This window comes from Tachypleus tridentatus, chromosome 1, assembly GCF_004210375.1.
Source record: "Tachypleus tridentatus isolate NWPU-2018 chromosome 1, ASM421037v1, whole genome shotgun sequence".
In the NCBI taxonomy this organism is placed as follows: domain Eukaryota; kingdom Metazoa; phylum Arthropoda; class Merostomata; order Xiphosura; family Limulidae; genus Tachypleus; species Tachypleus tridentatus.
In genome coordinates, this window is record NC_134825.1 from 127,578,293 (window position 1) to 127,604,470 (window position 26,178).

The 26,178-nt window shown below is 34.6% G+C and overlaps 2 protein-coding genes across 2 annotated transcripts in view; both read right to left on the bottom strand.

Moving 5' to 3' along the window:
- LOC143223113 (uncharacterized) overlaps window positions 1-26,178 on the bottom strand; it is a 184,482-nt gene that overhangs the window by 59,253 nt on the left and 99,051 nt on the right. The gene's annotated exons all lie outside the window — the stretch shown is intronic.
- LOC143223108 (uncharacterized) lies at window positions 19,293-20,893 on the bottom strand. Its single transcript, XM_076450585.1, has one exon. The coding sequence runs from the start codon at window positions 20,688-20,690 to the stop codon at window positions 19,878-19,880; it is 813 nt and encodes a 270-aa protein (XP_076306700.1). The 5' UTR covers window positions 20,691-20,893; the 3' UTR covers window positions 19,293-19,877.

Below are 26,178 nucleotides of genomic sequence, written 5' to 3' on the forward strand. Positions count from 1 at the left end.
ACCCGCGACCCTCAGATTACGAGCTGACCGCCTTAACTTACCTGGCCACACCTTACTTCATTATTGTTTGAATTTACGATTAAACTTTTAAAACCTTATAAAATAGACTTGATTAAAGTTTATGTAGTCATTATTTAGTAATAATGGGCTCACTTATACATTACATAGTAATTTTGTAGAGTTACCATTGAGCAATTGGAGGATCAGTAATAAACGGCTCACTTTTACTATAGGTATTCACTCTTTAAACTTAATACTGAGCCATTAGAGGGCCAGTAAGAAAAAACCTAATTTATACGTTACATACTTATTGTTTAGATTTACGAGTGAGCCTCTGAAGAGCTATTGAGAAAGACCTCGTCGAAGTTCATGTAGTTATTACTTAGTAATAAAGGGCTCATTTATTCTTTACATGACGATTCTACAGAGTTATCACTGAAGCACTGGAGGAGCAGTTAAAAAAGGCGTTTACTAATACTTTAAGTATTTGTTCTTTAAACTCGCTATTGAGCCACTACATAGCCTGTAATAAAGGTCTCACTTGTACTTTAAACAGTTATATTATAGATTTACTGTTGAGTTACTTCAAGGGAAGTAAGAAAGGTTTTACATCAACTAGATTTAGTTATACTTTAAACTCACTATTGAGACAATAAAGGAACAGTAGGAAAAGGGTTCGCTTATCCTTTATAAAGTTATTTTAAATAGTTGCTCTTTAGATTTACCGTTGAACCACTGTAACTACAATAAATGTTAGGTTGTTCAGAAATAAATATGAAATTCTCACGATGACATTTAGAAGATGAATATTGAGTAACGTATCATTGGCTGGTTAGTTTAATCCAACGTTTGTCGCTTACAAAGAGTTTTAATTCTCTATTGTTTCAACTCCACTCAAAGTAAGTTTCGCAACCCCAAAGGCAACATGGACAAGAAGGACGTTCGTCTGATTTTCCTCTACGACTTCAAACTTGGACGAAAAGCTACCCAAAACTACACAGAACACCAACCAGGCATTCGCACGTGGATCTGTTACTGAACGTACAGTACAGCGTTGGTTCCAAAGATTTCGACATGGAGATGAAAGTCTTGAAGACTTCGAAGGTCGTGGAAGGAAACCATCCTTAGATGAAAACACATGAAGAGAAGCAGTTGAGGCAGACCCTCACACAACAGTACGTGAGCTTGCAGAAAAGCTAGACACAAGCAAATCAAACATTGTATCTCAGAACGGTTATTATGGGTATTAACACTTTTATTGATAAACAAAAGAACAGCGTTTCGACTTAGGAAGGCTGAAACGTTGTTCTCTCCTTCTCAATAAAAGTGTTAATACCCATATCAACGGTTCTGAGATACATTTTTATTTCACGTGGGTTTCTCGTCATCAAGAAGAAATCAAGCATTGCTAACCACCTAAGTGCGATTGGAAAGACGATAGAATTGGATAAGTGGGTTCGGCAAGAGCTGACTGAAGATCAACAAAATCGGCGTTATGAGACCTGTCAAGGATGACGCTCCAAATATTGAACAAATTGTGAATCGAGGTTCTGCCACATCCACCTTATTTCCCAGACTTTTCCCCCACAAGTTTTCATTTTTTTAAGAACTTAGACAACTTTTTGAACAATAAACGCTTTCAAAACCAAGCAGCTGCAGAAGAAGCTTTCAGGGAGCTCACTGACCATAGAAACTCTGATTTCTACAGCAGGAGTATAAACAATATCATTACACGGTAGCAAAAATGAGTTGAAGCAAATAGTGCTTACTTTGATTAAAGCATGTTTTACAACACTGATTTATACTTTTTTAAACTTCGCAGTTCAAAAACGACATTTAAGTACTTGTTCTTTAAACGTACTGTTGAGCCACTATAGAGCTAATAATAAAAGTCTCACTTATACTGTATATAATTATATTATAGACTTACTGTTCAGCCAATGGAAGGCCAGTAAGAAAGGTCTCACATTAACTATACTTAGTTATACTTTGAACTTGCTACTGAGTCACTGGAGGACCGGTAAAAAAAAGGACTCACTTATACTTTAAGTAGTTGTTACTTAAACGTACTGTTGGGCAATTGTAAGGCCAATAATTCATGTCTCACTTATACTTTATATAGTTATTTATTAGCCTTACCATTGAGCTACCATAGGGCCCACTTTTACTTTCAATACGTTTTTTTTAGATTTACCGTTGAACCACTGCAGAACCAGTATTAAAATTATCTCTATATTTTAGACTAACCGTTGAGTCACTGGTGGACTAATAAGAAATCTCTCAGTTATACTTTAAGTAGTTATTTTTTAGACTTACCATTGAGCCACAGGAAGACCAGAAAGAAAGGTTTTATTTTAATTATATGTATTTATTCTTTAAACTTACCATTCATTGTGGCTACTAAGAAAGGCCTCACTTATGTTTTACATAGCTATTCTCTAGATTTACTGTTTAGCCAATGGAGGGCCAGAAAGAATGAGCACACTTTTAATTCTCGAATTTATTCTTTAGATCTAACTTTGTGCCACACATGTTTCACTTACACTTTACATAGTTATTTATTAGACTTACTTTGAGTTACTGGAGACCTAATCAGAAAGGTCTTACTTATCCTTTACGTAATTCTTCTTTATACTAGCTTTTGAGCTCGTGGAGAGCCAGTAATAAAGGGATCGCTCAGGGGCATAGATTTTTTACACCCGATGAGTGGGGAATGATTTTTGCAACCACTTATGTGGACTGTTCAATTTGCAAATTGGTAATCTCTGATCACGTGAACCTGAAAGCTGTAAACATGCAGTCACAGAGTAATTTTGTTGCCACCATACTTCAAGGTTTCCATGTAGGTTTGTATAAGTGAGGTGTTGTGAACAGTTTTCAAAATGTTAATAGACTAAAGACAAATGTGTCACAAATTAACTGCCACATGAATTTATTCCTGCACACTGCACAGAATAAAAGACAAATAAACTTGACAAGGTTACTAATAACTTTCATTGCATGAATTACGTTTTCAAATATTAATAAAATTAGTAATTACCCTTGATAAGTTTATATCTACTGAAAAACTGTTCATGTTGTTTGATAAAAATAATTAAAATGTCTTTGCGAACTCTTGAAAATTACACATCAGTACAATGTAGCATATAATTATTCATACTTTTCTTTGAAGAAAGATTCATTTAGTCCTCTAGTCTACACGTTCCTAAACGTAGACCTCCTTTGTGATTATCTGTTTATGAATTCTTTCATAAGCTATTCTATATTTATCTTGTCGACCTCATCTTTGTGAGTGTGACAAACTGCCACATGGTTGAGGCGGCACTGAGACATAATTGACCTTAACCACGTCTTCAACCGTCTTAATCCAGAAAAGCTGCGTTCACACTCGCACCTGGATACTGGACATACAAGCAAAATTTTCATGAAAACAAACACTTCACCAAACATCTGCTGGCTTGTTTCATGCATTTTACAGTAAGCATCCTTCGCAGCTTTCAGAGATATGCTTTTGTTGTTCCTTTGAACATGGACAACTGAAACTCGGGCCGTTGTGCAGAGATTTCTGGATAGAAGTTTATAACCGAGTTGTCAATCTTGCCAGATGTGATCATGTTCTCAAGTGTCAGATATTGCCTCAAGTCATTGTTGTCTGCATTGAATCTAGTGGTCAGATGTTCTATGACTGTGTCCACAAATTTAAAATATTGACTTCTGTAGTAATCTCAAGCTGTTGCAGAATGGTGTGCTGAGCTATCACCTGTGATCCTTCTGGGAGGTCTGCGAATGCGTGGTAGTTCAATAGGCACCAGATCTAGAGAAGTTACCTTTTTCTCAGCTTCATCAAATATCTTGTTGTAATTTTCCTTTGTTCGCAATACCTGCAATTGCTCAACTGTCATTGCAGATGCTTCAATCATGCCAGATACTGTCGCTAAATTCGCTTGGAATGCACGGTTTAGTTCCTCTAATGCAGTTAATGGATGCTGAGCCATCAACAATCCTAAAACTGTCTTTCCTTTGTCAAATCTGTCCAGCAGATCTCGTGCTTTCACTGCTACATCTGATTTTTCATTTGCTAATTCAGGCAAAGAATCAACAATGTCACTGTAGTGATTATTAGCACATGTAATTGCAGATAAGCGGCACAACCAACAATGGGCGAATGTATTTAACTGGACCATTGTGGCTGTCTGACGATACAATATTTTCAAAGATTGTCTTGTATTTGCCTGACCTCTGAAGCAAGACACCAAGTTCATGTACTCACTGGATAGAATATCGGACACATTCACAAGCTTCAACTGTATGTTGTATTATTAAATTAGCCTTGTGTGCTCCGCAGTGAAAAATAAAGCTGACGGTTGCTTCTCTTTTATTTTTGCCTGGAATCTACTGTACGCACCACTCATGTTAGTTCCATCATAAGTTTGTGCTCTTAATCCTGACAGTGGTAAATTGAGTCTAGTCAGTACATCAAGTATAGTCGAGGATATTGTTTCACCAGTTGTATTGGAAACACTGTACAAACCAAGAAATGTCTCATGGACGTTAAGGTTCTACTCTACGTATCGTACACATATTGCTTCACGTTCGGCACCTGTAACATCTTGAGTGCCATCAACCATTAATGCAAAGATTTTACTTTGTTGCACTTTGTGTGCTATGTTCCTCAGTATTTGATGGCTGAACATCTCCATTATTTCATTCTGAGCCTGGGGTGATGTGAATGTGGTTTTCTTTGACAAGTAGGCCGTCAACTCAGGATCTTCCTCTTCCAGGAGCTTCATTAACTGCAGGATGTTCCCCTCCGTATCAGTATGTCCACGTAATGCTAAACCTTGACGCAGTAAGAAACGTAAACTTCTGAATATTTTGGCTAGACTTCTTTAGCCTTCTTCCTGCTGCTGCTTTTTTCCATCATGTCGCTGGATAGTCACTGGAATTACATCAGGTGAACCTTCTGGAGATATAGTGAATCTGTGCTAAGAGGAGGATTGTTGTTCGTTGAATTTCTGTTTTGCCTTTTTCAAGTTGTAAAAACCGGTGGATATGAAGGTATATTCCACTGGCCTTTCCAATTTCCCTGTAAAAAGGCTTCTATTTTCTGCCTTGGAACAATGAAAGCATATGACTTTTTGAGTCTGCTTGTCGAAGTGCAGCCATAGGAACTCATCAAAGTTGATATTTTGAGATTTTGCTTTCTGTCGTGGTATTAGTTGTGCGTCTGGATGATATGGCTTTCCATACTGTATCTGTGGAGTGTCAGATTTTTCATTACTGCACAAACTTGTTTCACAACTATATGGTGGTTCATGATGTGCAATAGTTGCACAATCATTTTCAGACTCGTCCTCTGATGAACATGGTATTTCCTCAATATGGCAAGTTTCTATTCCTTTGCTTGAGGTTGTTGGATTATCTGCATCTGCATTGTCACTTGTAGTACTAGTAACTGGCTTGCAGAACTGTCTAATATCGGAAAGTTTCAGACGCTTGCTTGACATAATGCAATAAATTGAATAAATCTGTTTCCCAGATGACTCAACAAGCTAAAATACAGTCTTTATTGAAAACCTCTAACGTACAACGAACAAAGATAGAACAGAATGGAAGTAGGACTGAACTGTACAATGTATTTAAGTCGAACGCGCGAAACTCACAGTGACTACCGAACCGACTGACCGCCTGTGCTTCGCTGGGACAATAATGTGTGCTAGTTACAACACAAGTAATTGCAAGTTTCTCGAAAAATATTTAAACAATCACAAATATTTTATATTCTTGTTGAAGCTCATCAAAAGGCAAACACGTTGTGATATAATGTCTATAAGCACGTCTATTAAATAAAAACACCTAAACAAACACTAACAATACAATTCAAGTAGAGGCTTCAGGCCGTTGAAATCGCTCCTTTTGTGTTCTAATTATACAAGAAAATACAATATTTTTACTATCTATGATAAGAGAATATATTGTTCTTTTACCATAAAGCACCAGCACTTTATTAGAGGGCAGTGATAATCTGAAATTTCATGGATTAATGAGGGCCACAAACATAGATCTAACGAGCCCTGTTGTAAAATCGAGGCTCAGACTAAAGGTAGCAGAGGGGGGTGATGTAGATCGCGTCTGCATCCGAGCGACCCGAACCTGTCGTTAACTGTACACTAAACGTACACTATGGTCATCGGCTTCGGCAGGTAAGGAGAGTAAGGCGTTCGACAATAAACCGGCTAGACATGCATAAGATCAAATGGGTTAGGAAAACCGCACAATATACACATAAGATTGATGCAGCTACAAGCTACAAATGGCCTGCCAGATCTAGATCACAAGAGTTTATGCTTGGGAGTAATATTTTCGAATTTCATGCTCTGTTCAATTTGTTGTGATGAATATTTTACTTAATCTTACACTACGTACAAGACGTAGGTAGATTCTGTGATAGTGCTTGCAAGCCCTGCATGTATACTTAGGCCTACTGAGTGATACTTACGAACTATCGCTTAGATCGAAAAGCTTAGAAGCACGCCTACATTAAAGATGTACATTTCGGCTACTGAAAAAGCCTACATCTAGGCCTAATTATGTAATTCGATTGGTAAGAACACGAGAATCACAAGAACAAATACACAATTTGTAGGCCTGTTATGCAATAAAACAATTCAACAGACCAAACTGTAGGGGGGGATGATTGTATGCACCATACCCCACCTAAAATGAAGGGGGTGTATCCCCCCCCCAGGATTTACGCCCCTAGCTCGCTTTCACTTTTTGTAGTTAGTGTTTAGACTTACTGTTTAGCCACTGTAGAACCAGTTAGAAAGCATTCCCTTATATTTTAGGTAATTATTCTTTAGGCTATTTGTTGACCCACTGTCGAGCTAGTAAGAAAGGATTCATTTAAATTTGACGTAGTTATTTTTTAAACTTGTCTTTGGGCCACTGAAGGACCGGTAGGAGAAAGACTTATTTATTGCATATTTACACTTTAAACTTACTGTTAAACTAATGGAGGGCCGTTAAGAAAGGGTTCAGTTATACTTGATACAGTTTTTCTTTAGACAAACAATTGAGGCACTGGAGGGCCAGTAAGGAAGGGATCACCTTTACATAGCTTTCCTTTAGAATTAACGTTGTTTGATTGAATGTCTAGTAAGAAAGTTTTATTAGTCGATATATATTTATTGTTTAGACTTACCATTGAGCCAATGGAAAGCTAGTAAAAGAGGGCTTATTATACTTTATATAATTATTGTTTATATCTACGATTAAGCTTCTGATGAGCGAATAAGAAAGGGCTTATTAAAGTTTATGTGGTTAATACTTAGACTTACCATTGAGCCATTGGAAGGCCAGTGAGAAAGGTTTTACTTATACTTTACTTTTTTTTCTTTCAGATTTGCGTTGAGGTACTGGTGGGTCAGTAAGGAAAGGGCTCACTTATACTTTGCGTTGTTATTGTTTGGTCTTATTGTTGATTCACTGGAGGACCAGTAACAAAGGGTTGTGTTATACTTTACGTATTTAATATTAATGCCCACAAGCGGGGGAGTTCTTGAAAGGCGAACTTTAGCATTAGTAATTGATATACATCATAAAATCTTTCTTGAAGTAAGAAATGCGCTGTTTATCAAACATTTTTTCTTATCTGGACGTGTTTAAACTGTGATGAAACGTTTTATTTTTAAATTTTAATGTGCGTTAAGGTTTTAATATGTCATGAAACTTTGTATTTTGTAATGATAGCTAGCAGTTGAGGCTGTTATGTGAAAATTCCTTTTAACAGAGTGTTAAACATTCGATATGAATGTGGTCACGGGGAAGAAGGCCTTTTTATATCGTTCTCATAAAAATATTATCTCAGCACAAAACCTGCTGACGAGAACGTGTTTAAGTCCTAAAGCTGTATTTTTCATTTGAAGTCAAGGAAGGCAAGGTTTAAAACTTCGTCTTGTTGAATACACAATATAAGTCTAATTTCAGGTTTCTTTCCACTGAAATGCAAAAACAACATTTATTAAACCTGTACACGTTATTGTTATCTGTAAATACAGGAAGCACTTGTATCTGTGCATACAATATGCTTCAATAAAACGAACAACGCTATGTGTTCAGCTGACAAAGAAAACGAATGGAAATTATTGCAATTGAGAAGTTTCTAAATATATAGTTGTCTCTATGCATTTATTTACACAGTGGCTTTATTTGTTTTAGAAATGGTACAGTAAAGTATTTCAATATATACAAATCAACAATGAAATCACCTTTGTAGGAAAGGAACAAATACTCAAACTGGATAATCGTGCTCAAGTACTTTTGTGGGAATAACGATCATGCGTGCTATAGCTGTTTCAGCAGACGGTGAATAGAGAATAAGACATTTATATCAGCTAACGGTATGCGTTAATTATACGTTTTCCAATGTCAGTTGGAATTAAGTATATGATCTCTCTTAATACGTAAATATTTTAGACAGTTCTTTTTTTGAGGGAGTGTTGATTGGTGTACATATACTTAATTTGAATAATTTTAGAAATCAAGTTTGTTTTATTTTATGCAAATCCTGCCGCAAGGGGAAAAGACAATGGTTAATAATATATGGTAACATGAAATATTTTGCATATTATTTATCGTTGGTGAGGTAATTTTCATTTCATATTCCACTTAAGTTTAATTTGCGCCCTTCCATTGGCTGATTTTCCACCAGTTGAACTCTGATGAAAAACGTTGTGTACGAGAGTTGAAAATTGAGCTTCGATGTATCAATTTTGGAGTAACAATCTTTTTATTTCGGCGTTACCATAATGACATTTTGTCCTCTATTATGATGAGTTTCAAAGTTCATCAGCTGTCAGAATTTTCAATATCAGGAAAAAAAAATTGTGTGTTATTAACCAATGATGATAGTTTATGTTCATCTTCATGTGAAGAGATAATCGGCATGTTGGTGACAAGGACTACTTTAAGAAGGATTGGAAGAAGGCATTAATAAATATAACGTCAGTTCTAGATTAAAACATAAGTATCGCAAACCACATAAACGATATATACGAGCGCAATCTTGCTGAAAAAAAAATTCATTCTAGTTTTCAATGACTATGGAAAACACGTTTTTGGAAATATTGCTGTTCATGCACTGTATTCTATCTTACACCTTACCGATGTATACAGAACTCCAAGCCAGACTTAGTAAGCAATATTGATGTGTATAGTGCGGTTTAGTTATTCATCGCTACATTGAAGGGCAGGAAGTGGCTTAACGAATCGGCCTGTGAATTCTATATGGTGTGTAGCTTTGACGAAAAAAGTTTGTTTGTTTTTGAATTTCGCATAAAGCTACTCGAGGGCTAACTGTGCTAGCCGTCCCTAATTTAGCAGTGTAAGACTAGAGGGAAGGCAGCTAGTCATCACCACCCACCGTCAACTCTTGGACTACTCTTTTACCAACGAATAGTGGGATTGACCGTCACATTATAATACCCCCAGAGCTGAAATGGCGAGCATGTTTGGCGCGACGGGGATGCGAACCCAGACCCTCAGATTACGAGTCGCACGCCTTAATACACTTGGCCATGCCGGGCCCAACGAAAAAAAGTAAACAAAGACATAATGCATAACCGTTTAATCTGACATTCTTTCAAAATATCAAATTTTCCTGAATGTTTAGCTCATCATCTACGAATATTAGTATGTCCAAGCACAAAATTTTCATTGTTTTACTCATTCAAATGCATGAGAATAGCGTATTTATGAACATATACTGGTTCATTCATGAATCTCTACTTATTATATATGAATGTGCGAATTCATATATGTTCCTTTAAAGTTAAATTAGAGCGTTTTAGAAATCGAGTTATTTTTCTTTTGACGCAGGAACTGTTTCGAAGGAGGATACAATGTATACTAATGCTTACATAGATACACATAAATTTTTCCATTTTTTGTTTGCTTGTGATATAATTTTCATATCAGATACTACTTAAAATAAGTTTATGTTTTTTTTCCGTTTTGTTGTCTGATTTCTTGTCAGGTGTTTCTAGTTTGTACTGGTTTATACACAAACCTCTGATGATTCATACAAAGACCTCTTCTCTGATTCGCATACAGATCTCTGTTCATTCATGCTCGAACTTTTGTGTGATTCATAATCAAATATCTGTTGATTCATATACGTACATTTACTGAATCGTACACAGATTCATTGTGTGTCATCAATGTATTGCGGGACAGCAATACAGATTCTGAACCATAAACGAAACTCGGCTAATTCATATACACGAAGATATGCCGATTCATATATGTATGAAAAACAAAAACATTCTTTATTAACTGCGAATTTGTCTTCTTCGCATTAAGATTTTGAATTTCAGCGATGAAAAGAAATAGACCACGAAAGAACCGTATAAACGTGTCTGATATTTAAATACTTTCAAGTACCCTTATAATAATATACATGTATATATTTCTCTAAGTAAAGTTACTTATTGTAAGAAAAGGAAGGATCCATTTTTCTATTTAAATTGTATGATAGCCGCAGTGCTGTCTATTCTGTACGGGCTCTGTCTCTTTTTCGATGTATCAGTTTGACGCATGCTTCTAATGGCTTGTTTACATCATTAAGAGTGAACGGTCCTAGATAATGCAGTCTTCGAGTAGATAGAGAAGTGTAATAACACTAACAGATAAACTTAGCAAACTCATGGACTTGATAAGAATGCGTGTGTGGAGGTTTCCTTCAGCCTTATCTACTTTATATACATACGAGTTCTACTTATCCGTTATACTAAACACCTACTCTTCCAGGTTTGAAATTAGACCATCTGCAGATAACTTTTCTGTATTCCTTAGAAACTTGATAAGAACAGTACACGTTTCAATAACGGTTTATGTTGATTTTTTTGTGCAGCGAAGTAAGTTATTATAAGTTAATTTATATGAATAAATATCAACTAAAACGTAAGTTGCTGTTGGTTTTTTCAGCTCGCGAAACTTCCAGTATCTACTTTTAACTTCCTATAGTTATAACTTTGTAAGCAAACAAAAAACACGAGACATTTAGGAAAGTAAAGTATGTTTTGTTTTGGTTCTTTTTAAACCCAACTCAAAATAATTTTAATTTATTGAAAACGCTTAGAACGTTTTGCACTAAGCTAAACAAATTTTGACCACGTAAACTGAAAAAAAAAAGTTTTGAAATGATCTCTGATCTTCAACTGAGCAAATATTTCTTTGGTAATTATTTCATTTCCAGTTTATCAGACATGATCGTTATGCTTTTTTATTTGGACTCAGTGTAAACATGTTCATAATTATACTAACACAATTGTATAACACCATCACATCTTTTTGTTCGTGTTGTCATGTCCAGTGACGCTCCATCTGATGACATTGTGTCTCTTGACTTTAGAGTCGCAGCGTAGTTTCCATTATAAAAAGTAGGCGTCGTAACACTACCATGACCAAAGTATACTGATCCTCCCTGCAGTCTTTTTGTACTCTGTAAACTCAACGTCTGCTTCAACATTTCAATAGCACATAAATCTATAAGCGCTGCGTCTAGCGAATTGGCCGGATATCTTCGTAGGTAGTTGCATGAATATGTGTTTCGTTCTATAACTAATTAAAGCACGTAACGCTTGAACAAATATGCCATGGGGCAGCTTGTGTGCACGGGACTTGTGTCGCTTTACCAAGCAGAGATCCTTCTTGATTATGTTGCAAAATGTTGCTTTGGACACGCATACCACGTTTACCAATTACCTTTCGTTCGTTGGTTATCATCTGTTACCAAACGCCTCATTTTACTTACAATAACTAAATTGCAACCTATTGTAAATCTCTTTCAGGAGAATTCTGGTGCCCCAAGTTCATCCACATTCCTTAGTTTACTAATGTTATTAAGTACAAGGAATATCCCCGTTTTGAAAATTTTAAGTTCCCAATCTAAGCACATCGTTGTGATATGAGTATATGACTTGTTAGCAAAAGAAAGGGCAGTTAGATGCCCTTCTAAAAACGATAAATCTTTGCTACCACAGTACCTACGAAACGCGGCACCACACTACTTAGAAATCACTAGACATTACCAAATTGTTGTTCAAATATATACCATCACACCACGACTTTAACACTGCTGTGGTTGTCAGGTGATTTGTTGATTCACATATTCAAAATTATTTTAATGTAACCCTCCATAGTATTTAGTATGGAGTGAAACAGCTATTTAAGATCAAAATTGAAAAAAGTGGTTTCGTTTTTGAATTTCGCGCAATGCTACCCGAGGGCTATCTGCGCTAGCCGTCCCTAATTTAGCAGTGTAAGACTAGAGGGAAGGCAACTAGTCATCACCACCCACCGCCAACTCTTGGGCTACTATTTTACTAGCGAACATTGATCGTCACATTAAAACGTCTCTGTGGCTGAAAGGGCGAGCATGTTTGGTGTGACGGATATTCGAACCCACGACCCTCGATTTACGAGTCGAATGCCTTAACCACCTGACCATGCTGGGCCGAACAAAAGTGAAATGACCTGACGTGGCCAGGTGGGTTAAGGCGTTCGACTCGTAATCTGAGGGTCGCGGGTTCGAATCCACGTTGCACCAAACATGCTCGTCCTTTCAGCCGTGTGGGCATTATAAAGTATCCATCCATCCATCCCATTATTCGTTGGTAAAAAGAGTAGCGCAAGAGTAGGCAGTGGGTGGTGATGACTAGTTGCCTTCCCTCTAGTCTTACACTGCTAAATTAGGGACGGCTAGTGCAGATAGCCCTCCTGTAGCTTTGCGCGAAATTCAAAAACAAACAAAAGTGAGACGAGTATTTTTATCTATTGTTTTAACTTCTACACAATATCTCATTTCATCTAAAGATGTGATGGTACAAGAATATTTATATAGAAACAAATGACCACTTTAGAGAACTGTTAAAATTATAACACCTTATATATATATATATATATATATATATAAACACCATTTTAGTCGTAGTTAAGACTTATTTTCATAGTTAAAACATTCTTTCATCATAGGTTTAATCTTACTCATTTTTAACGTCTTTCGTTTGTCCTTCATTTTAATATCAATATTTACTTACCTACTCAAACAATGTTTTTACATACACATCTATAAACATATATCAATAATTGTATTTCAGCTTTACGATAATAGGTTTCTTGTAAGTGATCTTTCTTATGTTTGATTACTTAAGTAGTATAATTGGTTACTTTTATAACGAAGCGAAGTGTTGGGTTTCTTTTTTTGTTTGTTTGAAACGTTAAAGCTGTATATCATTTTATTTTCAGGCTTAATTTCTTTCTTTACGTTTAACATTTAATTCAGTTATTTGGGAATGCAGTTATTCAATATACGTCTAAGAAATTGTAAAACAGTTTCAAAGACCTTAGGTATTGTAACAGTATGTTTCACACATTTACTAATTAGATTTGTTTGTTTCGGATATCCGCTCAAAGATACATGAAGCCTTTCTGCGTTAACTGTAACTAATATTAAACCGTTAGATTATAACAGGAGACACATATTAACACAACCGAACGCCAATTTTGGGGTTATTCTAATCAAATAACGTTGTTTTATAACGTATCCAAAATGCGAAGCGCGATTCTGCTGCAACGGATCATTAACAGACTCGCATCCCGGCAAGCTTCCCCCTAGACCACTCCCTTCTCGCTATTTACAAATGTTTTATTCTGTGTTAAACTGATATTAAAAAAGGTTGCAGTGACCAGGTGATGTTCTACTGGAAAGTGGTAAAGATGAAGTCAAACAACATGTGTGTGTGTGTTTTACTACGTTATGAGGTTTGCAACTTGTACAAGTGCTAGTTTTGACTGGAATGAAAGCTGAGTATGCTGTACGGCTAGTCTCTTTCGAGTAATCTAGCACAGTGACATTTTCAACCTCAACGGTCTCGTTAGGGCCAAACACTCAGAACGAAATCCCCTATAATTCAGTTATAGCCGTTCCTAATATTTAATTACCTACCATATAGAAAACAGCAATAGTTAGCAGCTTACGTCGCCACAGGGATTTTGTCTGGCTCGGACCCGAATAATGGGATTGACTGTCACGCTCTTAGCTGAAAAAGCGAAGCATGTTCATCTGTTCAAAACTTAGACCTTGCGATCCATAGGCTTACACGCCAAGTATTATGTCGTAGCCGGTTCAGTGTGATTTACAAATGATTTAAAGTGACTTGGGTTAGTTGCAAATAGCATAACTGATGAAATATGTTCAGTGCCATGTATACGAGAAGTTGAACGAGAGTGATGAGTATACAATGTTAACGGGGCAGCATTAGGACCTTGAATTTCTCTGACTAACCCTGCTTATTAACACTTGTGCGTGAGTTGTAAATGATGGCCAGGATGGTGATAATTAATTAATTCTACGTAAGTTTTAAAGAAAACGAGAAACTTAATATTAAAAAAAAATCTGTGCGCTTGCAAGAAATGATTCGTTGTATTGATATACACGAAACACATGGGAGTTTACCAAATATAACTTGGGTTTGGGAAGTTGAACACTGAAATATAACTTGGGGTTTGGGAAGTTGAACACTGAAATATAACTTGGGGTTTGGGAAGTTGAACACTGAAATATAACTTGGGGTTTGGGAAGTTGAACACTGAAATATAACTTGGGTTTGGGAAGTTGAACACTGAAATATAACTTGAAGCATTCTTAACTTATCATTAAGCACAGCAATCCAAAGATCAACTCTGTACACCAATGTTTACTTCATTACTTAGAACGCATAAGATTAACCACTTTTAACAATGAGCGCTACTGAGTTCCACAAGATTATTCTGGTCGATGCTTAACAGTATCAGACTATAGACATTACATATTCCTAACTGAGGCAGTTAGTTGAAGTTTAACAGTTATGACTAGAGTGTTTTAACCATCAAATTGATTTGAAAACGTTAAAACTATCTAATTCTGGTATGAAGTCTGAAATCCGATGAAATTATTTTTTAGTTTAAACTGAGGTCGGTAAGTAACCCTGGAAGTGAAACTACGAGTGCAGAAATATAGTTGATGTATGATTAGAGTACATCTAATGGAAAAAATAAAGTAAAATAAAGAAGTAAACTATTTATTGCTCTTGTAATGATTTTCAACAAGTTATGTTGGTTTTCATGCATTTATTTCTATTATGGCTCAAACATTACAATATTCATATACATATATATATATATAACTGCAATATATTGCAGTTCAAGGTTTCCCTTCGAAATGGTGTGAGTGCGTGTGTATGTTTTCTTATAGCAAAGCCACATTGGGCTATCTCCTGAGTCCGCCAAGGGGAATCGGATCCGTTATTTTAGCGTTGTAAATCCGTAGGCTTACCGCTGTACAAGCGGTAAGCCTATCAAGATGGAATGTGTAATAAAACTTGGAGAATTTCCTTGTTTTCAGTTGTTTTTATTCTTATTATCACAGGATACTCTTTAACGTAGAAGTTACAAAAAACAGTTGAAAGGAATTACACGGTTTTATGATAAGTAAGGAAATTTAAGTTTAAATTTTGTCGTTTAAATAAAAATATAATATCCAACTTTTATTTTTCAGTTTAAAATTCTTTTTAAAATCGCTTATAAAATAAACTATTTTGTTATTGTCAACTTAAAATCAAAATCTAATTAAAACGAATTCTTCAATTGAAACTGACATTAAAATATGTTAACAATAAAGTTACTGAAATAGTTGTTGTTTTTCATAACTAATTTACTGAAGACTTGCCATTGATCTTCGGGACCAGTAAAGGTCAATTAAACACGAATTAAGTGTTTTAACTTAACTAAGAGTTAATAATTTTAATGCAGTTATCAAATGGTTATACAATTTGAAGTTGTATGTCGTGTCTGTATACATATTTCGAACATATATGTATAGCATAACACATAAAGGAACACAAACATTTCGTACTCTGGATTTCGATATGTTTAATTGACTTACATGTCATAAAATTACGTACTACTAATATATGGTAGTAAACATTTTTTAGCTGCTATGTACTGTTTTTTTTCATGATAGGCGGTAAAATGTTTTTACCCGTTCTGAGCTTCCTTACAGTCTTGGGTTTTAGAGAGACACCAGTTATATTTATTAACTACCGTCCTCTCGACGACGCCTCAGAATAACAACACTTCCACAAAGAGTATAAAACTATAATTCATTTGACAGTTATAGCTTATTAAATGCCCTAGTCTGGAATGCTTGAGTTTGGGCTTGTTAATTAAACACAAATCAAATATGTGTATATATATATATATATATAAAGTACTGTACTTCAATAAAAAAACAAAAAAATAAATAAATTTCACGATTTAATATATTGTTACTTTTCATTATGAAAGCAGTTTCAGCTTGGTTAAGGACTAGCATTTCACCAGGATTTGGTGGTTTAATTTATATATATAAGTATATAGTACTTTGGTAAATATAAAAACAAGTTATAGCACAGGAAAAAAATATTATGTATTTCAACAGAACAAGGCCCGACTTCCGCTGCTTGTTAATACGCGTATTGTGTTCTATACACAAGTATATATATGTATATATTGATTAATGATTTGAATTCGTTAGAGTTGAAAGATTAAGAGTTCAAGTCTTGCCCGGGACATGTGTCCTTGATCCCAGTTATTTCATACTGGCCTGCGTGGTATCTCACCCAGGGCTACGTAATGTTTTACTATTTTTACCCGTTCGTTGCTACGGGAAACCAGAGCAAACCAATGATCTTGTATGGTTTTAAACGTGCGGAAAGGACTGTGTTGCTAGCTCACTTAATTCACTACCTCCAGATGCCGTTTTATTATGAAGTGCGCACAAGCAGCAAACTCTTTGAAGATATCTCGCAAGTGTCGAATTTTAAAGCATCAAATATATCAAGATTCTGAGTCGTTTTGACAGAAGAGTTCAGACATGTGATACATTGTGAAGTTAATCATTAGGTGTATCACGCTTTATAAACTTTATTAATCTCTTCAATTATTGGCCCGGCATGGCCAAGCGTGTTAAGGCGTGCGACTCGTAATCTGCTCACCCTTTCAGCTGTTGGGGCGTTATAATGTTACGATCAATCGCACTATTCGTTGGTAAAAGAGTAGCCTAAGAGTTGGCGGTGGGTGGTGATGACTAGCTGCCTTCCCTCTAGTCTTACACTGCTAAATTAGGGACGGCTAGCACAGATAGCCCTTGAGTAGCTTTGTGCGAAATTCTAAAAAACAAAAAAACAAAAACAAACTTGAACTATTAATTCAACGATTTTTGACACAATATATTTACAGCGCATGTGTTGCACTGGAAAGCTATGTGATACATTCCACTTTAATATAAAAAAAGTCTTGAATATGCTTAAAGCCATTATTCGTAAATTGTAGAATTTTTAATGATTAGATAAGTGTGTTATAAGTTTCATGTGTGCAGTGTTTCTATTATTTCTGAACTGTAATTTGATTTCTGATCCTTGAAGGTAAATTATATCGTAATACTGAATTTCAAAAAGTTTACGATGAACCCTATTGGTGGAAGAACTCCCTGCATTAAAAGGAACTTCTTTTTATATCAAAGGGATCAACTATAAGGAAAATGTTGTGTGCAAGTTACTCTGAGTTTGTTTTTAGTGTAATAATATTATATCAAAAATACCACAGTTTATTAAAAAAAATGTCTTTACAGTGTTCAAAATAAATTTACATTAACAATATGGCATCATAAGTAATACAGTTCTTCACCAGTTATGTAATTTCCGACAAATAGTGATTATGTCGGCAGGATCTATAATAAGTAACATTACCGTTTGCGTTTGTTTATTTTAAAACTGTATACAGATATCCTTAAAAAAATACCAAGGTACTGCGCTAGCAGATACAGTCACGAAATCCCTTAGAATAGTTAGGATATAGCCGTCTAATAGATAAAGTCGATATGACAAAAATCCTCAAATCTATATAGATACGTTGTGATTTTGTAAAATCATCTCAGGTTTCGGTACGAAAATAAAACAACCTATTGAAGTTCATGGCACAACATGCTGGATTGTTTTAATAAAGTAAGAATTACAAATTTTAACTAAATCGTGATAGCAAGTGATAATAGCATAAAGTAACTGAATCGTAACTTACAGAGACTATGATATGAATTAATTAAATCACAATAAGAAAATATTACAGTGATAATAAAGTTAAATATTAACATAAAGTGTCAATTATATCAACTAGTTTAATCATCTGTATGAAGTCACATTAAATAAACTACTTAAATCACGATATGATATACATTAGTATATAGTACAAAATATATATATATTTTTTGTATATAGTACAAAAAACAATATGATATACATTAGTAGAGTGTTTGTATGAGGTTATTATTATATCAACTAGTTTAATCATCTATATGAAGTCACATTGAATAAACTACTTAAATCACGATATAAAAACGATATGATATATTTTAGTTGATTATTATTATTAGGTTATTATTATATCAACTAGCTTAATCACCTATATGAAGTCACATTCAATAAACTACTTAAATCACAATATAAAAACAATATAATACACATTAGTTGAGTGTTTGTATGAGGTTATTATTACATCAACTAGTTTAATCACGGAATCAGAAGTGACACAGATATAAACCATATGATCAGATAGAGTGATATGTAATATAATTTAAGCTAGTAATAGGGAAAGGTAAAGTTTAAAAATATCATCAGAGGAAACACATATGTAAATAAAATAATGTTAATTCTCACCTTAGCTGCACAAATTTTGAGGTTTCGTGCATTGTCGAACAGTGAATAAAATAAGCGTACAAAATGTTTATAATTAATTCTCAAGAAGTTAAAAGTCGTTTAACTATAAACTGTTCTCTCTATAAAAAAACGAGAAAGTTAAGTATGTACAAAAGTATGTTAAACATTAATGTTTGAAGAAAACCTTTAAAGTTATTATATAACTGAAACTGGAAATTAAATAATTTAAACTTGTAATTTATTTCCTTTCAAAACTAGCCTTGCTTTAATTATTTAAAAAAAATAGAATAAAAAATGTATATATAGCTTTTTTTTTATTATGACAACTGCCTCAGACCTCATAGAACGTTAAAGCACTCACATTACGTGCACTGAGCAAACCTAAGAATCCTAAAAATTACGTAGGTCCCCAGATTTCCTTCATGGACTTTAGTGCTTCTGTGTAATATTTAAACTTTAGTCACAAAGGGTAAAGACAAAGCACAATCAAATTAGTCGCAGTTTTACCTACTAATTTCTTTAATCGCCACTACGACAACTTTTATAAATATACATGTACGCATAATAACACAACAAATGTAGGAGCCAGCATAATAGCACATACACACATATAAAACAAATTATTCGGTAATTTGTTTTAAAATTATGCATTATTTAAAACTGTTTTAGCTTGTTTTGATATTTATCTTATTATGCAGATTACTGCTGTATTTACTGTTTAGTACGAAACAGCTTATTGACAAATATGACGTTCGATTTGTGGACATATAAAAATATCATTCTTAACTGGATATTAGATGCCCAGGAAATGAGATAATTTGTAAACAGTATGTGGACTTTGTTTTGTTTAGAAGTAGACGGTATCAAACTTACATCATTTGGTTAGCAGGTTGCTATTTTGTCACCTTGTCTGGTTTTTTCGGATGTTTATTGTCTATTGTTACTACTTGAAATATGGCATCGTTAATGACTAGAAATTTTCTCTCTCTCTCTGGCTGTCTCTTCACAACTGAAAACAACTGTCATTTCTTCATTTTGTTTTATGAAGTAATGCAATTAAATAAGTCATATTGGATCGTTGCTAGCCTAAGTTCTCGAAGCTCCACTTATTATTGCTGGAGGATTAAAATACTTGGTTAAACTGCCATCAGGTTTCATTAAAAAGTGTGCGTAGGGAAAGCAAAAGCTTTCCTTTAGTGTTGTAATGTTACTTGTTGGGGGAACTACTGGAAAACATGTAGGACCACATCCACAGGGCATTAGAACGAGCGGGCTGCGGTGAAAGCTTTCAGTTCCTTCCGTGCTGTACAGAGATGATGCCAGTGACGAGGTGTTACTCATGAGGCTGTATGGTGTAACAGGGAGTAAAGAGTTGGTTGAATCGGTTCGGAGTTTCGAAAAATTAACGTTGGTGCCATAAAGATTGGTGAAATGTGGAGAGACACCGGGACTGGAAGATAGGTGAAGATCCAACGGAAATGTCCTTACTGTTGAAGGTTTTTCATTCTCTATAAGACAAGGAAGAGGTAAACTAAATGTAGGCTGAGCAGTAGGTAGCGTGAAATCACGAAGGGATTCAAAAGTTGGGGAGAAAGTGAAACATGACGTCACAGGAATGAAAGAAGAATCGTTTTTCATTGAAACCTTCGGTTTTCGTCGCGGTCTGTACTTATAGTCCGGATGTTCCTTCATATGAAGCGTTCGGAGTCGTTTCGCTTCGTCAATGAAAGGTCGTTTCTCAGCGTCTGATAATCGTTTCCAATCCGCGCCCAGTCGTTTACTGATTTCTGAGTTGTGCATTTTTGGGTTCTCTTGGGCCATCTTTCTCCGCTGACCACGTGACCATACCATGAATGCGTTCATCGGCCGTTTCACATGCTCTTGATCACTTTTGGCCATGTTTAAAAGGCTTTAAAACTTTACAGAGCCTTGACGAAAGAAACAAACGAAATGTTAAACTAGTTGATCCTTATTTCTTTGTTGTTCTAGTTGTTATTTTACTTAACTTGCAGCATATAGTACGCAGTGATTATGATCCAAACAATGTTAATCACTGTTGTGGGATGTGTATTTTCTAACAGTTATGGCAGATAACTTTGGCGTATCTATTATCTGACTTTGATCCGTGTGTAGATTACGTGACAATCTTACATTGTTTATGATTGGAGAAACACACATCCAGTAATGCTAACATTCACAATAGAAGCTCCGCCTGCCTTACATTGATTGGCTCTTAGCAAAATATTGAACCAAAACTGTTTTTTGTCTTGATTTATAATTTTTTAAAAAGGCGAAACTACTGAATTTTAATTGTGTATTCGTGCACTAATATTGTTTACAAAATAAAACATAACGTTTATATTATACGTCGTTTTTGCATTAACTAGAAAAATATTATCATTTTTTAAATAAATTATTAATTTTGAATGTTTCTGTGTTCATTATGCTTTCGTTAGTATTCGTTCGTACGGTATACGAAATTTTAGAGTCCTGTAAGAGTGTCCAACATTTGTGCAATCTGGGGACTAGGTGGTTCCACTGATCAAATACTGAGAAAAAAAGGAAGTCCAGGGATGAATTCTTATCAGTCTTACTGTCGATGTCGTAACTGGAACATTCTCTGTCTGAAACTGTTTACTGTTTAACCGAGAACTAGAAAAATGTTGAATACTCGTTGTTTTATATATGCTCATTATAATATTTTCGTATCAGTTTATCCATTTCAAGTCCATGTTCCTTGTTTCTGCTGCTGTAATTTGTATGTGTTTGAGAAGACTTGTAGCTTATTTAGTTTATTTACTTGTTGCCTGTTTACAGCTCCTAAGTTGGCCCGGCATGGCCAAGTGGTTAAGGCGTTCGGCTCGTAATCTTCGAATCCCCGCCACACCAAACATGGTTGCCCTTTCTTTAGTGGGGGCGTTATAATGTGATAGTCAATCCTACTATTCCTTGGTAAAAGACTAGCCCAAGAGTTGGCGGTGGGTCCCTCTAGTCTTACACTGCTAAATTATGGACGGTTATCGCAGATAACCCTCGTGTAGCTTGCGTAAAATTCAAAAACAAACAAACAAAGCTTCTAAGCTCTTACGAATAACCTGATGTTGGTTCTCTACATTGTACCACAAGCACTTAATACACGTTATTTCGTGCGTGTATTTTGTAATAGTTTATTGTTTGTTACCCAACATTCGGACCTAACTAAGTTAAATGCAAGAAAATTGACGGTGTTGTTTTGTTAAATATTTGTTATCCTATAATTAAATGCTATAACAAAGTTTGAATTCTCTGATAAAAAAAATTAATAACGAATATTGTACGAAATACACAGTAGAAGCCTCTTTAAATATTATTACAGACAAATAGACGTTGGTGAAACATCGGGTTTTATATTTAATAATGTACTCGTATGTGATAACTTCAGATTAGGGTGAAAAATGTTTAAAATTACGCTTGAACAAAATGGTAATACTAAAACAACAAAACTTTATGATGAGGTAGATACAACAGGCTTAGTTTGTGCCTTTTATAAAAATAATAGTCATGCTAAAGCAAACTCAAAAATAAACAGCGTATACACGTTTAGAATATCCATTGTAAAGTCACGTGCATTGAATGTTTGAGTCTCTTAAATAACAGAACAGTTTAGTTAACATAAGTCACTAACATTGGCATATTTATTTGCTCTGAACATAATACAAAAGATACACTTCCGCGCGCAGTAGCACGTGTGAACAATAGGCAGCGAGAGAGTTGTCACGAGCTTTGTTGCGACAGTACAGGAAAGTTGAGTACCCTGTGTTTGAATACGCGTTAGGCCTAACGACCCGAAAACGCAATTCAAAGTGAGAAACTGTTATCTGCCTTAGCGGCATCGTGGTAACACAACAGTCACTAGATTATTTTTTTTTAAATGAAAGTTCTGTGTTTTTGTAGATAGCGGCAATGAATTGTCTTCCGCCACAATGGAACCAACCTTTTTGAGTTGGATAGCACCACGTGGTCTATAATGGTGAAAACTAACAACTGGTATTATTTGAAATTTTATTGTTTGATCTCTTTTATCTCTGGCAGGTGAACACATAAGTCTGGGAAGAAGGCCTTTAAAGAATTGGTTTGTATAACATGCTATCATAGATTAATGTCTTTGCACTTGGGTATACAAAAACAAAATTTTAAAGTTATAGAATAGAAGAAAAAAATGTAGGGCGTTTATAATATTTTCGATTAAGCTGGATTGTTATTAATGTGATGAGAACAAACTACGTAGAGTATTTATTTAATTTGTTCAGTGTACCTTGGTGTATAAAATACATTTTAATACTAGAAGTAAACGACCTTAAAACACCAAAATCTGTTATCTTTCTTTAATTAGACACCCAACGTTTCGTTTTACAGCTTCTTCAGAAGCTATCAACTAAGACAGAAACGGTAACTGGTAGTACAAAGCTTTGTGAACGGTTTTGTTTTTTATAAAAATAACTTAAAGGTATTTGAAAATTTTATGTTTAAAACATACATTTTTCTTTTATGTTTTACAGAAGTTACGGCTCAAAATAGTCGGCTAGTTCACTGATTATCAGTTATTATATCTTATCATTTCCTGTACTATTATCAACAACGGAGCTTTTTATAGCTTTATCTAACACTGAACTATTCATTCAAGTTACTTATTGCGTGTAATTTGTAATGTTTTTTTTTCCTTTTTTATGAAACATTCTGAGTTCACTGTAATATAAACGTTATAAGACTGATTATATTGTAATACTAAACATTTGCTATTTTGTAACAAAATGAACCATTTCAGCAATTTTGTTTACATTCTTAATTTGGAGATATCCGTTAGGTTTGTCTACCTTTACTGTTGTAAGGATTAAAATTTGTTTTAAATCTGCAGACTTACAACGCAATAAACTGGGTTTTTATACACACGGTGGCAGATCACAGAAAAATCATTCTATAGCTTTGTGCTAAGACTTACGTAATAAGAGTATGCATAATTGCTTGCCAGAACGGTAATTTAAAATGCAAATAGTTACTATTTTCATTCGAAAACAGGCTAATACGTAATTAATAATTTGGAAATGTAAAAATTTGGGGTTATTCTTTTGACACAGAAAAATTCCAAATATTATTGTTTACGAGGAACAAAACTACACACACGAGAAAACACTTCACCTATAATAACAAATAACACACCGTTCATTAATTTACTATGAGAAAAACATGTCCGTTAATCTCAAATAACATACCTTTACCAAAATAAAACAAAACATGTCCGTTAATCTCAAATAACATACCTTTACCAAAATAAAACAAAACATGTCCGTTAATTTCAAATAACATGCCGTTCCTTAATTTACCAGAAGAAAAAAAAAATTATGTTCTCAAGCATATTAAACTTTGCATGCTTATTTGATACGTATGATAACATGAATAAAAGGTCGAATTTAGTTGTTCGTATCATTACAGATACGTTTTAGTTTAACAATAAAACTCTTAAAAAGTGAGCCAAAACAAATTGGACCAAACTCTTCCTTTTATGCATTTAATTGTATAATCCCTGAGAACAAGGTTTACAAACATTTTTTCTTTTATTTATGAAATTATAGATATTCATTCTACTAAAAAAAAACACTCAATCTGAAAAGTAGCTAGTGTATACATTAAGATAACAAAATGCCGCCAAAGTACACAATGTACACGGTATGTCAATGAACAATGTTAAGAGTTTTCACATTGGTTATTAGCGCCACCTAACGAATAATTAAATAATGCTTAAAATAAAAAGAATGCTGTTACAAATAGAGTATTTTTTTTAAATCAGTGATGTCTAAAGCACGTGTTAGGCGATACCAATAATTATGATGCCATAATTAATTGATATTATATGGTACCAATACAATGCTTACGCCTTAAAAACACAAAAAAACAGTAACTTTAACTTCTGTTATTAACACTTAACATATTAAGCTGGTATGCTAAGTTGTTTACTCATATATTTTTCCCAACTTATTCTTAACACAAACATTGTATGTTTGCTTGGCATATTAAAGAGCTATTAGAGTAAGAAGACGTTGTATTCTGTTGTTTGTTTGTTTGTGTGTCTGTGTATGTTTTTCATGCTAAATGCTGTGCAACTAAAATGTGGAACCTACACTTTAGTGAGGTTACATTAAAGGATTACGTCGAAATGTTGATTTACAAATAGCTTTGCCTTAGAACTTAAGTTGTTTCTACTTATAAAATGTCTAATAATGTTTTGTTTGGTTTAATTAATCCGCTCAAAATGTACGCAAAGAAGTCGTTTCACGGTTAAACGAAACCAGGGTCCGGCGTGTTCAGGTGATTAGGGCGCTTGACTCGTAATCTGAGGGTCATAGGCTCGAATCTCCGCCCCACCAAACATGCTCGCCCTTTCAGCCAAGAGAGCGTTATAACGTTACAGTCAATCCTAAAAAGAGTAAAAGAGTAATCCAAGAGTTGGCGATGGGTGGTGATGACTAGTTGTCTTGCCTCTAGTTTAACACTGCTAAATTAGGAACGACTAGTGCAGATAGCCTTCATGTAGCTTTGCGCGAAATTCAGAAACAAATAAAATAAACCTTTGCTTAGGACTGTGTGTGTGTTTTTCTTATAGCAAAGCTACATCGGGCTATCTGCTGTGCCCACTAAGGGGAGTCGAAACCCTAAGTTTAGCTTGTAAATCCGTTGACTTGCCGCTGTCCCGGTGTGGAATGCTTAAAACTGAAACAGTTGAAAGCGATGTCACTGTTTTGTGTGTGTTTTTCATGTATACGTGTATATGTGTGCATAATATATTTATAAATATACTTAGAAAATCCAGAACCTAAATATTTTGTTGCATTAAATATTAAGTATTAATTATACAATTATTTTCACTCGAAGAATTATGTCAGATTTAGCGCAGAAATGAAAAAAAAAAGAGAGAGAGAAAAAATGAGCACGATAGTGAGTACAGTAAAATATTTTCTGGGTGTAAAGATATCTGTTAAACATATAAGGCGAATGTAGTGGTGCAGATTTATGTCTGTATTCCGAAGATTTGTGTGGCAAATAATATTTTTCTTAGCATTAAGAAGAGTAGTGGATATTACAATGAATAGTATTCTAAATCTAAACTATTCTTAACTACTTCAGGCCTGTTCTGGAAAGGTATTTAACAGGAAGAAGAAAACATATAAAACAAAAAGCATTTTACTAACTGAACTACTGGGAATGCTCAATAAAACATATTTCCCAAAATTGGCATTACACTCAGTATGTGTTATCAACTATTTAAATGTAACTATTAAAAATTCATTTTAAATGTACAACTGCATTAAGATACTAAAAACAGGTATATGCCCCTTATCTTCAAGACATATGT

What these genes read in the sequence shown, in the direction of transcription:
- LOC143223108 (XM_076450585.1), bottom strand. Translation starts at nt 20,690, where the DNA reads ATGGCCAAAAGTGATCAAGAGCATGTGAAACGGCCGATGAACGCATTC.